The following is a 19,003-nucleotide window of genomic DNA, read 5'->3' on the forward strand; positions in this document are numbered from 1 at the left end:
CGTTTTTACCCGTCACAATCACAAAGTGATTTCAAGTGAAGCTGCTTTTATGGGAGACACAAATGCACCAGTGCAATTTGCCCCACTTTCCCTGTTGCCAAGTAATGTTAAACCAAGTCGCCACTACGGTGTTCCCAAATACGCACTTTGCTGATAAACTGAGCGCACTGAGTTTGCACGGCGCTTTGATGAACAAAAAAAGTCCGTCTACATGCGGCTCGAACCTTGTGCATGTTTGGTAGCACATATCTGTGTGAGAAGCTCTTCTCAGTGATAAAGACTAACAAAACAGCACACAGGAGTCGCCTCACTGATGAGCACCTGCAATCCATCCTGAGAATCTCCACAACACAGAACCTCACACCAAACATAAACGAACTTGTTGCCAAAAAAAATGCCAGGCCCAGCTCTAAAATGACATATGAGCAAAGACAACTGAATGATTTGATTTGTTATTGCTGAAAGGAACACATTTTATTTATATTTCTAGGTTTTGTTATGCAGCATGTTCATATTTGAATTTGTATAATTTTGACAGGATATATTTTTATGGAGAGCAAAATCTTTTGGGATATTTAAAATCTAAGTTTATTTTTATATAAAATTACATAAGAGTAAAGAAATTTGAATGTTTGTTCTTTTAACGTTTACTTTATTTCTAACTTGTATAATTTAGACAGGATATATTTTTATGGAGAGCAAAATATTATAAGTTGTTTAAGGTTTGAGTTGATTTATTCACGAATAATATTCCTGTCTGTTTTTACCATTCCTACCAAAGATATTTCTGTCGACTAAATAAAAATTCCTTCTATTTAAAATTTAAATAGAACTTGAACAAATACGATAGTTCATAATATCCACGCAGACTTGCACGTAAGAGCGGGAGTTATCCGTTTTAACAAGCAGCGTATTGCACTGATACGAAATAGCTGTGTGTGTATATATGTAGATATGTATGTATATGTATATATATGTTTATATATGTGTGTGTGTGTATATATATATATATATGTATTTGTGTGTATATATGTGTATGTATGTGTGTATGTATATGTATGTGTATATATGTAGATATATATATGTGTGTGTATATATATGTGTATATGTATAGATATGTATATATATATGTTTATGTGTGTGTGTGTAAATATATATATATATATGACAGCAACACTCATCACTCACAACAGTGACAAAACAATTACATTGACAATGTTACGTTATTTTCAAAATGTTTCCTTCTCTTTTTCATTGCTTCTTTAACACTACTTCTCCGCTACGAAGCGGGTATTTTGCTAGTATATATATATACACACACACACACACACATATATGTGGTACAGTGGGTATAAAAAAGAGTCACCCCCTTCGAAATATTTACATTTTTTTTCCTTACAGCCTTAAATGAACACACACAAAATATTTCTTCCAAGATTTACTTACTCAATGCAGCCTATAACATCCAAGTGAAAGATATCACAGCTACAGTTCAGAAAAATTATAAAAAATCAAAAACAAGACATACTGAGATTAATAATGGATCACCCCCCCAATGTCAATATTTTGTTGAACCACTTTTTGCTTTAATGACAGCCTTGAGTTAGTTGATATCTTGATACTTCTCTATAAGCTTTGCACAATTAGATTGAGCAATATTTGCCCACTCTTCTTTACAGAACTGTTCAAGTTCAGTCAAATTGGATGGTGAGCATTGGTGGACTGCTATCTCCAAATCTTTCCACAGATTGTCAATGGGTTTTAGGTCTGGGCTCTGACTGGGCCACATGAGGACATTCACTTTTTTCTCCTTCAGCCATTGTGTGGTCAATTTTGCTTCGGGTCGTTGTGTTGAAAGGTGAACATTTTGCCCATCTTCAACTTTCTGGCAGAGGGTAGCAGGTTTTCCTCAAAAATTTGACAGTATTTTGCCCCATCCATTTTTCCTTCTACCCTAACGAAAGCCTCAGGACCTGCGGCAGAGAAACACCCACACAAAAGAAGGCTGCCACCTCCATGCTTTACTGCAGGTATGGTGTGTTGTGGATGGTGAGGTGCATTGGATTTCTGCCAGGTGTACCGTTTGGTATTGAGGCCAAATAGTTTGCTTTTGGTCTCATCTGACCATAAGACCTTTTTCCACTTGGCATTAGAATCTTCAAGGTGCATTCTGGCAAAGCTCAAATGAGCCTTAATGTGGCCTTTCTTGAGAAGTGTTTTTTTCCTTGTGACCCTCCCAAACAAGCCACAATTGTGTAGCGCTTGTGAAATTGCTGTCACATGCACACAATGACCACTCTGTGCCATAAAATCCTGTAATTAGATAGCCTCTCTTACCAGTTTCCTCCTTGCTCTTCCATCCAGTTTGGAGGGACGGCCGAATCCAAGGAGGGCCCTAGTAGTACCAAACACTTGCAACTTCTTTATTATGGACTTTACTGTGCTCCTTGGGATTTACAAAGCCTTTTGAGATTTTTTGTATTCATCTCCTGCCTTATGTCTGTTCACAACTCTATACCTGAGATCTTCTGAAAGTGGCTTATGTCCCATAGTCAGTTGTTTGCTGTCAGTTGCACTACCGAGCAAGAGAATACTCCAGGAACAGCTGTTTTTATGCTTCACCAATCACATGGATTACAGATGGAAGCCAGTAACTATGGTCCTGCAATGGAAATGATGGTTACTTACACCTGATTGAGTTTGCAAATATTGTTTAGGAGGGGGGGTGATCCTTTATTAATTTCAGTATTTCTTGTTTTCTATTTTTTTTTTTTAATTCTTCTGAACTGTACCTGTGATATCTTTCACTTGGATATTATAGATTGCATTAAGTAAGTAAAGCTGGAAAAAAAATTAGTTTGTGTGTTTTCATTTAAGGCTGTAAAGCAAAAAAAATGGGAATATTTCGAAGGGAGTGATTCTTTTCTATACCCACTGTGTTATTTACATACATACATACACACACAAACACAGACAAAGTTTCAAGTCACATGTGCAGCCATTTAGAGAAGTAGACTATGCATGCATTTACAAGTAGGAAGAGGAGAAGGAGGTTAGATGCATGCAGTGATACAGCGCATTGCTGCACCCACGACATGACAAACAAACTAAGGATCCAGATTAGGACCCGAGTGCAGCCATGTAACGGGTGAAACCTCAGCATCACACTAGTTCAGACAGAGTGGGACAGTGTGAGGTTTTTATTATGGTGGCTGAAGTGCCAATTCTGCCACCAACCCCCCTAGTTTTTCCCTGCAGGCTGAAGGGCCTACATGCAGGGCTGGTGGATGCAGATGAACGTCATACCCAGGACGGAGTAATTGCAAGTTAAGGGCCTTGCTCAAGGCCCCAACAGAGCAGAGTCCCTTTTGGCATTTAAGGAATTTGGACAGTAGGTGTGTCTAATAAAATGCCACTGACTTTACATTAATTTTTCTTTAATATTAAATGTGCACAACCAAACTGAAACTACTTACCCTCCCATCACTCCACAGTGAAAGAAGTTCAGTAGTAAAGCTTATTGAATGGATCAACATGGACTGGTTAGCATCAGTAATTATAACAAAGAGCTTAATATGTTTAGTGTCCACAATGCTCGAAAAGCACCAGGTTATGCTTCCAGTACACATTATAATATATGATATTTGTTCATAATCACTTTTAACATATATAATAAATTGAAAAAAAAAATCCACAGCTTGAAAAATATCCAAAGCTTACCTCTTCATCACTGTTTTCTTCAAAAAAAACACCTCGTGATGTTTGACTACAGCTCTGAGAGATTTGTGAGCTGGGAGTCGCAGACTTCATGGATTCCTTCCTGAAAGGTCAAAATACGGTGGGGGAAAAAGATAAGGAGAGGTTATATTCCTCAAATATGTTAATTTCTAAAAGCACTATAAGGCCATTGTGGAAAAGCAGCATCAAGGTGTGCTGTAAGGAGCTGAATTTCTTTATCATGCTTGGGACACTGTATGCATTCATCATCTGTGGCATGGCATATAGTTAATTTAAATATTTAAAGTAGATTGCAGACACTGATCTAAGGTATGGTAAACTACCATATACACTGGAAAAAATCCAACCTGTTGCAACATTATTGCATAATTAATATGACTTGAGTGCACATATATATATATATATATATATATATATATATATATATATATATATATATATATATATATATATATATACATAAACACATACAGTATATATACACACATATATATATATATATATATATATATATATATATATATATATATATATATATATATATATATATATATACTGTGTCAGATGCCTGGGAGGACGCCATGGAGGGCCGGTAGAGGGCGTAGGCCCACCTCAGACAACGTGGGGGTGACCTCCCTGGTTGGTATGGGGACCGAAGCTCAACCTTGTAGGGGCCCGTGGTGACCACCAGGGGGCGCCCCAATGCCTTGGGGACCCAGGACCTATAATAAACGTGTTGGGTGATGACAACGTGTCCGCCTGTCTGTGCTCAGGCCGAGTTCCAGAATACATTCATTATATATATATATATATATATATATATATATACACATATATACACACACATACACAGCATCCTGAAAGTATTCACTTTTTCCACATTTTGTTATGTTACAGCCTTGTTCCAAAATTGATTAAATTCATTTTTTTCCTCAGAATTCTACACACAACACCCCATTATGACAACGTGAAAAAAGTTAACTTGAGATTTTTGCAGATTTATTAAAAATGAAAAAATTGAGAAAGCACATGTACATAAGTGTTCACAGCCTTTGCCATGAAGCTCAAAATTGAGCTCAGGTGCATCCTGTTTCCCCTGATCATCCTTGAGATGTTTCTGCAGCTTAACTGGAATCCACTTGTGGTAAATTCAGTTGATTGGACATGATTTGGAAAGGCACACCTGTTTATATAAGGTCCCACAGCAGACAGTTCATGTTAGAGCACAAACCAAGCATGAAGTCAAAGGAACTGTCTGTAGACCTCCGGGACAGGATTGTCTCGAGGCACAAATCTGGGGAAGGTTACAGAAAAATTTCTGCTGCTTTGAAGGTTCCAATGAGCACAGCAGCCTCCATCATCCATAAGTGGAAGAAGTTCGAAACCACCAGGATTCTTCCTAGAGCTGGCCGGCCATCTAAACTGAGCGATCGGGGGAAAAGGGTCTTAGTCAGGAACCAAGAACCCGATGGTCACTCTGTCAGAGCTCCAAAGGTCCTCTGTGGAGAGAGGAGAAACTTCCAGAAGGACAACCGTCTCTGCAGCAATCCACCAATCAGGCCTGTATGGTACAGTTTCTAGATGGATGCCACTCCTTAGTAAAAGGCACATGGCAACCTGCCTGGAGTTAAGGCACCTGAAGGACTCTCAGACCATGAGAAACAAAATTCTCTGGTCTGATGAGACAAAGATTGAACTCTTTGCTGTGAATGCCAGGTGTCACGTTTGGAGGAAACCAGGCACCGCTCATCACCAGGCCAATACCATCCCTACAGTGAAGCATGGTGGTGGCAGCATCATGCTGTGGGGATGTTTTTCATTGGCAGGAACTGGGAGACTAGTCAGGATAAAGGGAAAGATGACTGCAGCAATGTACAGAGACATCCTGGATGAAAACCTGCTCCAGAGCGCTCTTGACCTCAGACTGGGGCAACGGTTTATCTTTCAGCAGGACAACGACCCTAAGCACACAGACAAGATATCAAAGGAGTGGCTTCAGGACAACTCTGTGAATGTCCTTGAGTGGCCCAGCCAGAGCCCAGACTTGAATCCGATTGAGCATCTCAGGAGAGATCTTAAAATGGCTGTGCACCGACGCTTCCCTTCCAACCTGATGGCGGTGGAGAGGTGCTGCAAAGAGGAATGGGCGAAACTGGCCAAGGATAGGTGTGCCAGGCTTGTGGCATCATATTCAAAAAGACTTGAGGCTGTAATTGCTGCCAAAGGTGTATCGACATAGTATTGCGCAAAGGCTGTGAATACTTGTGTACATGTGATTTGTCAGTTTTTTTATTTTTAATAAATTTGCAAAAAGCTCAAGTAAACTTTTTTCACGCTGTCATTATGGGGTGTTGTGTGTAGAATTCTGAGGAAAAAGATGAATTTAATCCATTTTGGAATAAGGCTGTAACATAACAAAATGTGGAAAAAGTAATGCGCTGTGAATACTTTCCGGATGCACTGTACATATATATACGTATAAACATATACATATATATATATATATATATATATATATATATATATATATATGTATAAACATATACATATATACGTATATACATACAGTATATATATATATATACACACACACACACTACACACAGAATCTTAAGACCAAACAAAAAAAAAAAAAATCTAGTTACTAGTTTTCTGTACCTTAATTACACAGCTAATTAACCAAGAAAGTCTGACCTTTGATTCGGCTTTGTAAAGGGAGTATCATCATCAGAGTCATCATCAATGAGTATCTGCAAGAAAAGAGTAAAAAAGAGTATTTTAATGTTTTGCAAACTGTGATCCGTCATCCCATGTATGGCTTTGCAGATTTTGTGAAACATTATTCTGCTTTTTATTATATACTAGCAAAATACTCACGCTTCGCAGCAGAGAAGTAGTGTGTTAAACAAGCAATGAAAAATAAAAGGAAACATTTTGAAAATAACGTAACATGATTGTCAAAGTAATTGTTTTGTCACTGTTATGAGTGTTGCTGTCATATATATATATATATATATACATATATATATCTCTATATATAATCTTCATTTGGATCTTGACCTTTGTTTGTCCGTGAATGAATTAGAAGAAGCACTAGATGGCAGTAGAGAGACAGCTAAAACATAGGCATTGCATTAAGAATCTCTTCCAGGCTTATACTACTGAAGACTGTAGTACGCCAGTCACACCTCAAAACACAGACATTCAAACTAAACAAATTCTTGTGCTTTAAATTAACTAAAGAGATCTTCATTTAGATCTTGATCTTTGTCCGCGAATTCCACGCATGCGTAGACCACCTTCCAGTTTAGTACGTTATTACTACTCACGGATGTCAACAATGTGCTGAAATAACGAAAGGGGTGGTGGACAGTGTTACGCTGGTTAGCTCCTGAGGCCTGGTTAGACAATAAGATTGAAGAAGATAAAAGGTACGTGCCTACGTAACATATGAATGAAAGAAAGACAATGGGTAAAATGAATGACAACGTAACAGCACGTTCCGGAAATTATTATTGTTACATTGTAGCCGGCGAGTGCTGTGCATCTCACAGTTGTACCGTGGCTTGCTCACATGTCAGTGAAGTGATCCCTATTTATGCTTTAAAGAGCCTGGATACCTATGTGTCCCCCTTTTATAACCATTGCTCCGTGTATATTGCCTTACTCTTTGGATTGCCACAAAGCAAAATGAGAGATTGGAGAAAGGTTGATAAGAGATTGTGAGAGGAAACGATACCGTCGTGAAAATGAGACAGACTGTGAACGGACAGAAGCAGAAATGCTCCTACACCACCGCATAATTACTATTCGGACAGTGATTCCGAGTAGGCTGTTCCTATCGAATCAATGTCCAAGGGTTTTCTTTTGTAATTTTGTTTCCCTTATAAAAAATCATAATGCTGTGCGCTAAGGGCCCAGTTCACGACTGGCAGCCACATTTAAACAGGGAGCCCTTCACAGACAACTTTAACACGCGCAACATAGTTGGGCGCACATGGCTAGTATATATATAAATATATATATATATATATATATATACTGAGCAGAATACCAGCAAGCATGGAGAAGTAGTGTGTTAAAGAAGTTTTGAAAAGAAAAGGAAACATTTTAAAAATAACGTAAGATGATTGTTAATGTAATTGCTTTGTCATTAATATGAGTGTTGTTGTTATATCTATCTATCTATATCTATATATATATATATATATATATATATATCTCTATCTATCTATATATCTATATATATATATATATATATATATAGCAAAATACACGCTTGGCAGCTTGAGAAGTAAAAGAAAAGGAAACCTTTAAATAATAACGTAACATAATTGACAATGTAATTGTTTTGTCATTGTCATGAGTGTTGCTGGCATATATATATATATATATTTATATATATATATATATATATATATATAATAAAATAACCTGCAGTGGAGAAGTAGTGTGTTAACGAAGTAAGGAAAAACAAAAGGAAACATTTTGAAAATAACGTAACAAGATTGTCAATGTAATTGTGTTGTCACTGTTATGAGTGTTGCTGGCTTATATATATATATATATATTGTAAGAAGAGGAGACCAGAGGCGTAGAAAGGTTTGGGGCAGCCACCCGTTTAATGCGGTTTCCGCTGCAAAAGTCTTTGAGGCATTGTTAAACAGTTGTTACACAACAGAGTCCAAAACAGAACTGCCTGCCTAAGCAAAGGCAGTGAGCTTTATAGCACAGAGGGCGGAAATGATGTCGCCCTCTGGGCGGAACTGGAAGTGACATCATCCTTGGGGCCGGAACCGAAGTGACCTCATTCTTGGGGCCGGAACCGAAGTGATGTGTCCTTCCTGGAAATGGCGGCTCCTGGTGGGATTTCCCGGGTAAGACCTGCAGAGAACTCAGAAAGAGCGTCAGTGCACCCTGCCCCCCCCTGGGCAGATGTATAAACAGTATTTTCTAAGCCCTTCAGCTGCTTCCCATGCACACGTGTGTGACAAGACTCCCCCCTCAGCCCAGACCCATCGGGTCGGGCGACCTGCACCGAGAGGTCGTGGGCCGGGAGAGGGCATCGGCGTTGGCATGAAGAGACCCCTGTCGATGAAGCAGCGATACTTGTACTGCTGCAGGTCAAGAAACCACCTGCGTGACCCGTGGATTCGACTCCTGTGAAGGGCCATCCACTTCAGAGGTGCATGATCCGTCACCAGAGTGAACACGCGACCCAAGAGGTAGTACCGCAGCTGAGTTACCGCCCATTTGATCGCCAGAGCCTCTTTCTCCACCGCCCCCACCTGGTCTCCCTGTCCAACAGTTTCCGCTCAGGTACATAACGGGTGTTCAACACCGCCGACGCTTTGGCTCAACACGGCACCCAAGCCTGTGTCCGGCGTCCGCCTGGAGGATAAAAGGAGAGAGAAGTTAGGGGAGATCAAGATAGGTGCTGAAGTCAGAGCCCTTTTAAGTCACTGAATGCAGCCCCGCTTTATCAGACCATACCACCGTATTAGGAGCTCTTTTCTTTGTCAAATCGGTCAAGGCGCCGCTCTCGGAGAAGCGAGGCACAAACCGGCGGTAGTACCCGCCAAACCGAGAAAGGATTGGACTTGCCGCTTGGTTTTGGACGGGCCAGGCCATTATGGCTTGCAACTTGGAACACTGTGGCCTCACAGTACCCGCCCACTAGGTAGCCCAAATATTTGGCTTCCTCAATCCAAAGAAACATTTCTTGGGGTTGATTCGAGCCCGCCTCTCCCAGTGTCCGTAATACTGCTGTGACCTGCTGTATGTGTTCCTTCCAGGTGCTGGAATAGATGACAACGCCATCCAGATAGGCAGCACAGAACGAGTTATGGGGCCGGAGCACTTTGTCCACCAGACGCTGAAAAGTCGCAGGCGCCCCGTGTAACCCGAATGGAAGGACACGATACTGCCAGTGTCCGCTAGGAGTGCTAAACGCGGTTTTTCCTTCGGACTCCGTTAAAGGAACCTGCCAGTACCCCTTTGTCATGTCAAGTGTAGTCAAGAATTTGGCTGGTCCCAGTCTCGAGGAGGTCATCCACGCGAGGCATGGGATAAGCATCAATCTGGAAACTTGGTTGAGCCGACGGAAGTCATTGCAAAACCTCCAACTGCCGTCAGGCTTAGCAATCAAGACGATGGGACTGGACCAGGGACTACTACTTTCCTCGATTACTCCTAGTGCCAGCATTCGCTTGATTTCCAGTTCCACTTCTACTTTCTTTGCCTCCGGGAGTCTGTAGGGTCGCCACGGACGATCACCCCGGTCAGTCAATATGTCGTGCGCAATCAGAGAGGTCCGACCGGGTTTTTCACTTACCACCTCTGGGACAGAGCGGATAGCTGCTTCGAGCTCTTGTTTCTGCCTGGGGATAGCTGCTCGCCAAATTAAGGGAACTTACTTCAGCAAGAGAGAGCAGGGCTGTCCGGAGGAGGGATCGGGACCCTCTCCTTCCACGGTTTCAGCAGGTTTACATGATATATTCGCTCAGCTGGTCGGCGATTGGGCTGTTTCACCAAATAGTCAACCAATCCCTTCCTTTCCTTAATTTCAGAGGGGCCTAGCCAATGCGAGCAGTTTAGAGTGAGAAGTTGGTACCAATACCATGACGCGATCCCCGGTTGGAACTCCCGGAGAGTCGCCACGGTCATAAAGGCGGGCCTGTGCTGATTGCGCCTCCTCTATATGACTTTTTAGAATCGGTCTTATTGCATCAAATCTATCGCGCAATTGGGCGATATATTCCAAAATATTAGTGGAGGGCTGTGCCTCCCTTCCCAGCCCTCTTTTAAAATATCCAATAAACCCCGGGGTTGTCTTCCGTACAGTAATTCAAATGGAGAGAACCCGTAGAGGCTTGAGGAACTTCCCGATATGCAAAGAGGAAAAGGGGAGGAGTTGGTCCCAATCCTCCCATCCTTGCTGACTACCTTACGTAGCATTTGCTTGAGAGTTTGATTAAATCTCTCCACTAGGCCATCGGTTTGAGGATGATACACGAGGTCTTTAAATGCTTTATTTTCAGTAACTTGGCAGTCTCCTTGAACGCTTCCGAGGTAAAAGGCGTTCCTTGGTCCGTCAGGACTTCTCTAGGAATGCCTACTGAAAAGACTCCTACTAGTTCCGTGCAATATTTTTGTGGTAGCCGAGCGCAACGGAACGGCTTCAGGGAATCGGGTAGCATAATCCACGAGGACGAGTATATATTTATATCCTCGGCTGAGGGTTCTAGGGTCCTACTATGTCAACCCCAATCCTATCAAAGGAACGCCAATAAGGGGAAGGGGAACCAGAGGAGCACGGTCCTCCTAGGAATTTGCCGCAGTTGACATTCCGGACAGGAAATGCAAAAGCGCGAACCTCCTCATTAATCCCGGCCAGAAAAACGGAGCTTAATTCGCTCTAATGTTTTATCGGAGCCGAGATGGCCTCCAAGAAGGTGGGAGTGTGCTAACTCGCAAACCTGCCGCCGGTAGGTCCGCTGGATTAGCAACAACTTCCGGACCTTCCCCTCATGTTCAGCGTTCCGATACAACAAATCATTATCAATGACAAAGTGAGGTCCCTGTGGCATGGGCAAATGCGTGCGTTGGCGTTAACGAGAACCACTGCATTCTTTATGTGTTTCAGAGAGTCGTCATTCCACTGTTCTCTTGAAAGAAGCCGGTGTGCTCTAAACTGAAAGTGCAACTCAGAGAGAGGGTCGGTCTGACCTCAAGGGCGGAGATTCCTCCTCGCTGCCGGGCGCTAGTGGATGACGTAGTAGCCCGGCGACGGTCCGGGAGTGTCTTCGTCACTCTCTTGGCCTACCGCCCCACTCCCTGTCGGCTGATTACACGGTGTGGAAGCAACTTGAGATGAATCGTTGTCATCTATAACGAGGCCATAAGTTTTCGGGAATGCTTTCTAAACTACCGTTACTATCAGACCAGTCTCGCCCGAGGATTACGGGAAACGGAGGATCCGGATGCACCGCCACGGTAAGCTGTCGAAGGGTTCCTCCGAGACATACGTAACACCGGGCGGTATTGTATGTGCGGATATCTCCGTGTATACATTTTAGACTGGTCTTCTTTTTAATCCACTGTTGCGGTAGAATAAAACGGCGAGCAACGACAGACACGCTACTGCCGGAATCGAACAGCGCTGTTATTTATGTCCATTAATAAGAAGCTCCCCGTATGTTTATCCGCCAGGGATTGCTAAGGGCACACAAACAACCCCGCCATTGTCCCCTACGGTCCGCCTTGTTCCCGACAGGTCGCAAGCCAGACGGCCCGCGACTTGAACAGGCTCTGGATTGCGTGGAAGGGACTGCTTTAGTAGGACATAGCTCCCGGTAGTCCACAGAGCGGCTGTTCTGCCTCCCAGGTTTCACAGCCGGCCTCTGGGTTTGCAAGGCTGTAGCAGCTCGTCCATAGAATGGAATTCGCCCCAGCCGGCTGGGCAAATTCCTGGGTAGCTTTTAGCAGCAAAAACAGGCCACTTGCTGCACTATTTGTAAGGGGTCAACTCAATGGCCGTAGCCACTCACCCACCTGTTGCCAGAGAGCCATAGCCTGCTCTGACAGCCCTTTGTTTGGGTTAAACTCCCAGTTTATTATTTCCTTCACCTGCCAGCCTGGGGACAACCCATCGCTAACAGGGACCTTGGTCCCGATGGGCAGCTCGGCTTTCCTGCCAAGGAGAGCATACTGAGCCACTCGGTGTGTTCCCCAGAAGCCAGCCCACGCCTGTGGGTCCCCTCTACCTTCTCCACGAGATGGGTGGTCACCCGGTTATGCTCATGGAGCAGAGCCTGCACGCGCCCTTCCTGACCCTCCGCGCACTCCCTGCCCTGAAACTCGGCCCGGTACTCACCCACCTGGTTCCATGAAGTTCGTGTCCCGGTTCATCGGGGACACCATCCTGCCGACTACGCCACTGTAAGAAGAGGAGACCAGAGGCGTGAAAGGTTTGGGGCAGCCACCCGCTTAATGCGGTTTCCGGCTGCAAAAGTCTTTGAGGCATTTTAAACAGTTGTTACACAACAGAGTCCAAAACAGAACTGCCTGCCTAAGCAAAGGCAGTGAGCTTTATAGCACAGAGGGCGGAAATGATGTCGCCCTCTGGGCGGAACTGGAAGTGACATCATCCTTGGGGCCGGAACCGAAGTGACCTCATTCTTGGGGCGGAACGGAAGTGATGTGTCCTTCCTGGAAATGGCGGCTCCTGGTGGGATTTCCCGGTAAGACCTGCAGAGAACTCAGAAAGAGCGTCAGTGCACCCGCCCCTGGGCAGATGTATAAACAGTATTTCTAAGCCCTTCAGCTGCTTCCCATGCACACGTGTGTGACAATATATATATATATATATATATATATATATATATATTTATACATATACACACAGACACACACACACATATATAAACATATATATATATATACACATATATACATATACATATTTACATATATACTGTATATACACATATATATACAAATCTACATATATATATTAGGGGTGGGACTCGATTAAAAAAATTAATCCACTTAATTAGAGGCTGTGTAATAATTAATCTTGATTAATCGTATGTAATCACACATGAAAATTTGCCCCAAATCGCAAATGTTTTTTTTTTAATTTAAAAGGGTTTTAGTGGGCGACAGAATCAAATAATAGACATGGACATGAATATTGTAAACTCAAGCTCTTTTAATTTCTGAAAAAAAAAATGCTTTTAAACTGCATTTCAATTCAAAACAGAAACAAAAATATCATCTCTGGCTAAAATTGGGCAGACTTAAAAATAAAGTGGTAGTTTAAGTACCTTAAGTACATTTTCAGAATGGTATTGTCTTTAAATAATAATAACCAAAATTTCAACATAAAGTGCAGTTTTTCTTCTTAAAAAAATAAGTCAGAAACATAAAAGGTAATTTGACCAACTTAATCTTTAAACTCTGAGTAACCTTAGCCAAAATTATTTTGTACATTAGGCTAAAACAGTGTGATCACTGAACATTTTGTAATTAGATGTAATTAGAATTACTAACAGTCACGGAAGTCCAATGATCCCCAGTATGAACCACAAAGTCCACTTTCTGTAATGCATCTAATTTTGCTTGCTTTTCAGTGTGCACAAAACCATGCTTTTATCAAGGCTTCGGTCGGGTAGTCTTTTGAAATGAAATTTTCCTCCGATCAGTCGTAGGAACGTGCTTTATTCCGACTCTAACATTTTTGTAGCTGTGATGTGTGCATCAGTGTAATCGATGTACCAGGAAATCATGCATTGACAAAAGTTCCCCTTTGCTTGGAATTGAAAGTGTGCTTAAATGCGTTATTTTTTTTAACGCGTTATGGAGTACATGTATAGAAGCTTCTCAGCTGTGTTTGTGCTAAGAAAAGGAAACATTTTAAAAATAACGTAACATGATTCTGCGTTAACCACATATTTTTTCATACGTCCCAAACTAAGGAGATGCGAGGGTAAAATGAATCGGGAAGCGCGCGTATATACTCAGTGCATCCATTCTCGGGAATCGAACCTCGGATGTCGGCGCTAGAGGCGAAGCCTCTAAAATTGCACCACGGCGTGTGGCTTGTCTTATTGAGAGTATGTAGATCAGGGTATACATATATACCTGCATTTTGCAGCGGAGAAGTAGTGTGTTAAAGAAGTTATGAAAAAGAAAAGGGAACATTTTAAAAATAACGTAACATAATTGTCAATATACAGTAATTGTTTTGTGAGTGTTATTGAGTGTTGCTGTCACCAAGGATTTGATTATCATTATTTCTTTCAATCAGGGTCGTATTTGTACGATGTGTTGTGTTCAAGTTACATTCCGTGTTTGTCAATCGTTGTAAAGATAAGAGGTTTCATTCATCGATTCGTTTCTTACTGCATCAATAAACAGCTCGTCTTCCTCTTTATCTGAGATGTGGCACACTGCATGCACGGGTTTTTTTTTTTACACTGTCTTCCTTTAGCGGGACATTGACTTTTTCCACCGTGTGCTTTGTTTCCACAGTAGCTGCACTTATGAATATGCTTGTATGTATCAGACGCTTCATATTTTTTTGCTGCCTTCTCAATTGTGTAATTCGGTTTTTGTTCAGCACTCTTTGGAACTGTTGCTTTTTGTCTCTGCACTGCGTCAGTTCACATGAGCCGCTTGGTGTTCATGCATCGAAGGTTCCCAGCTGTGCTGGTGCCATCTCGTGTGATGTCCACGGCTGTATGTAATGTTAGCTAAGACCCGGCACTTAAAAGTTTCTCTCACAGTTTCGCTGAGTTTGTGGCAAACACCACCCTGACCATCTCATCTTCGTTTCTATAAGCACATCCCTAAACCCGCGAATATTTAGCGGTAGAGTGTTTCTCTTGGATTGCTGCTGACGGACGGCCTTATATGGGCAGCCACTCAATTACGTGGGAGGCGTAACGATGAGAGACGCAACTTTAGTTCAGAATCTGTTGGTCTCAGTCAGGATGCCAAGACTTGATTGTGGCTGCATCATCCAGCTAAAAGATAATCCAAAGCAAACCACAAAATACATACATAAATAATTCACTGAATTAATCTTTTACAGTGTCCATCCCAGTCTCTGGTGCTAAATTCTAATGGAAACTTGTGGGTTGAGGAGAAGAGCATAGTCTACAAGTGAGGTCCATGGATTTCCAACACTTTTTGAGAGATTTTGTGTAGAAGAATGATCTCAGATCCCTTTATATGTGTTCTCTGGTTTTATACATTTTAAGAAAAGACCAAGTGCTGTTATCATGGCAAAATGCAAGTGCATTAAGTACTTAATGTAGGGTTGCCAATAATGTTGACATGTTTTGAGCAAAAAATATTTTTGCAAGAATGTTATTTTCTTTCAAAAGGTTTGATTTCTCCCATAACCAGAGTGTTAAGATTGGGCTACTATACAATAAATACTTTTTTTCCCCCCCAGTCTTTTGCTTATCTTTGCCAGGGTGTCAATAATTCTACAGGGCAATGTATGTCCTATCATCACACAATATACTTTTTGCTAAATCCAGTTTCAGGCAACATCATCAAAAGTTTCAATAATAAAAGGTTCTATATTTAAAATAAGACTTGATTGATACAACAATTCTGTAAATGACTGGAATGGCAAAAATAAATAAATAAATAACAGTAACTATATGGATTCTGTGTAAATTTAACACTAGTTGTTTTGCTGAAACTCTATAAATCAAACTTTTTACACACAAAGTTAATAGAAAATACATTGTATGTTTAATTCCACAAAACAGTACCCTAATTTAATTAAGTTGCTGAGAGAAAATATACCTCCTCAGTTATACGAGACACACCGATGACTGAATAAATTACCACAGGACTGCATACAAACCCCTAGATAAAAGTCATAAATTAAAAAAAATAGTAATTTTAATTCTACAATACACTGCCTCTGGTTATCACAGTAAGAAATAAAAGATACAACTGAACTACAGAATGTTAGGTGCCACGTACTAGATAAACCCTATGCCTACTTTCGTATTGAATAAATCAGTAGCCGATCCCAAGACACCCTACCATTTGGCCAGCAACACCCACAGTCTGACTATACCCCAGGCCCTCTCCTCTAGTCTAGTTACTTTAACATTAGATTATTTTTAGTTTGCTGATAATGCTGCTGAGCAACAAAAGCAAGCAGCCACTTTAATTTAATATGATCACTGTGGTTACATGCTATCAATACCAGAATCACATTTATTAGCTTCTCACACAGATAGCAAAACATAAAAATACATTGGTTGTTCAGTGCCAAGGTGCACTCTTTTATAATTTCCGTGTTTTCTGTACTTTAATAAAAACAGTGACATCTAACAAGTTTGATGGAGACGACAGGGAAAGAAATTGTTTGATGATATGCCAGAAAATTAACTCCAGTGAAAATAGATATGATCTATTATATCAGAGCCATCAAACAGGTGCCTCAAGAGGAGGTGGCAATAAATAATCTTTGACTATATGTGACTTGTACCTCTTCGTCATAGTTCTTGGGAATCTGCGTTCGTATTTGTCTCTGGGCAGCATTCCTAAAAGCTAAACACATTAAAATCATTTTACAACATGTATCTTGTCCAGGCTCAAAAATACTTGTAACTCACAACACTCTTATAAAAATACCTTTAGAATCATGGTGTTGACAAAAAGCAATGATTTGGAAATTAAGTGTTTAATTAAAACCTGTTTAAGAATTAAAATGGCTAAACTGACATTTTCTTAATAACTGTCCGTCTGCCCACTTTTCTGAACCAGCTTAATAAGAAATTGTTAAAGAAAAAAAATCCTCATAGCCTCTTTTATACATATATACATTGTACTATACTGCAGCTACATTGACAAGAACTAGATGTATACAAGCAGCCCCGATAAGACTGAAAGAATTTGAGTCAATCAGGAAATGCACCAAGCAGTGAATACCAATTTGAATGTGGAGAACAAGCTTACTGTCAAATTTCAGGAACTAGATAGGGCATATTTGTAAAACAAAATATTAACAATTCAGAAAGTTCTTACAATCCAAGATGGAAGCATTTTTAAGAGGACTTGGAGCAGAGGCCTTTCGACCTCTCCCTCTTCCGGTCAACTTGGATTCAGCTTGGCTTGTAGATCCTATTAAGTTAAAAAAAAAAAAAAAAAAAAAAAGAGAGAGAGAGAGAGAGGGTAAAATCATCTGAAAACTTATGAGCACAGGTTCTGCCTAATATTCAGAAAAAAAAAGTAACAAGTTGTCCATGTAAGTGACCTTTGATAACAGGCAAAGGCAGGAATAAGTGTCAATCGGAAAATAATTATTAATAATTATGATATATATTGAGGAGCAAATTAATTAATTTTGCACATCTATGAGATCAAAACTTTCATGTCCCTGCGGGTCCAAGTACCCAAGTACACGTACAAATCAGTTTACAACCAAAAAGTTTGCCAAACTTTTGCCTCAGTTCACGACCACACACTCGGTATACGAACAAGCCAGTTTCCCTTTCGGTTTGTACATGTTCAGTCTCTCCCTGTGCATTTCCTGTGCAGCGAGCAAGCAAGAGAGAGAGAAAGAGCATGACACACACACACACAGGCCTGCCAGAGAGACACACACACACAGGCCCCCCAGAGACACACAACACAGGCACGAGAGAGGCACACACACAGACATGGGCTAGAGAAAGAGACACACACAGGTGCAGGCTAGAGAGAGACACACACAGGCACTCCAGGCTGGCGAAAGAGAGACACATGCACACACGAAAAAGAGAGCGACCGAGCAAGAGAGGGAGGGCTGGACGCATAAGGTAGAAAAGGCTTGTTTTTGTTTTCAGTTCTGTTTACAGCGATCGGTTCATAGCATGTATTGTGGCAATGTTACTTTTCTTGGTGGTTTATTAAATTACGGATTTTTCAAATGTTCATTATTTTCCCTGTGCTTAAAACTCATTAAAAAAAAGTGTTTTTAGCAAGCGGTTCCTAGCACTATAGCGCAAACTATTGCAGTGTTAGTTTTCTCTTTGTTCAAGGTTTTCTCAGTGTTATTCAATGTTTTTACATTTAGTTTACTATTACACTGTGCATTCTATGGTATAATTAACTATATTTGTGCTTAAAAACTAAAAAAATATATATTTACATTAATTGTATTTACATACAATCCTATGGTGGAAATTGCTTCAGTTCACGACCAAATCAGTTTACAAACAGAGTTTTGGAACGAATTATGGTCGTGAACTGAGGTTCCACTGTAGAAGGACGTAAAGTGGTGTGACAACCTTCCTTGGCAAATTCACTTCAACTGTACATCCCAAGTATTATATTGGGTAAAATGTCATCTTATTTTACTAGAAAATATGGGAACCATGTTCCTTCCATTATCTGTACACACTTTGTCCAAACTTAAATTAAAAAATCTAACATATTTCAAAATTATACATGTTCCATATTTGACAAAATTAATACTAGAAAATAAAGATAAATCATCAATAAGTTCTATAAGCTTGAAAAAGCAAAGAATTTCAAATGATCAAAATATAAAATGCATCTCCCTAGCATATGTGCAGAATGGCTGTCAAATTAATATTTGCATATAAAATATATTCAAATTTGTTTTAGAGCATGAACATTCTAAAATGAAAGTTTCAACTCTTTACCCTTTAGTTCTGTGTTGCACTAGGGACATGCACAAAGGGGTAGGTATAGTGACTCAAGTTCCAGCCCCCTCCCACCCCCTCCT

General features: G+C 40.9%; 1 protein-coding gene across 1 annotated transcript in view; it reads right to left on the reverse strand.

The window, feature by feature from the left end:
- The window catches only part of mre11a (MRE11 homolog A, double strand break repair nuclease), a 136,740-nt gene that overhangs the window by 20,831 nt on the left and 96,906 nt on the right, over positions 1 to 19,003 (reverse strand). The window contains exons 16-19 of the mRNA XM_039744061.1: positions 17,299 to 17,394; positions 16,760 to 16,821; positions 6,433 to 6,488; positions 3,721 to 3,820 (exon numbers count right to left, since the gene is read on the reverse strand). Of these exons, the coding sequence (XP_039599995.1) occupies positions 3,721 to 3,820; positions 6,433 to 6,488; positions 16,760 to 16,821; positions 17,299 to 17,394 (314 nt within the window). The remainder of the gene's footprint in view (positions 1 to 3,720; positions 3,821 to 6,432; positions 6,489 to 16,759; positions 16,822 to 17,298; positions 17,395 to 19,003) is intronic.

The sequence above is a fragment of the Polypterus senegalus genome, chromosome 2 (assembly GCF_016835505.1).
Source record: "Polypterus senegalus isolate Bchr_013 chromosome 2, ASM1683550v1, whole genome shotgun sequence".
Classification (NCBI taxonomy): domain Eukaryota; kingdom Metazoa; phylum Chordata; class Cladistia; order Polypteriformes; family Polypteridae; genus Polypterus; species Polypterus senegalus.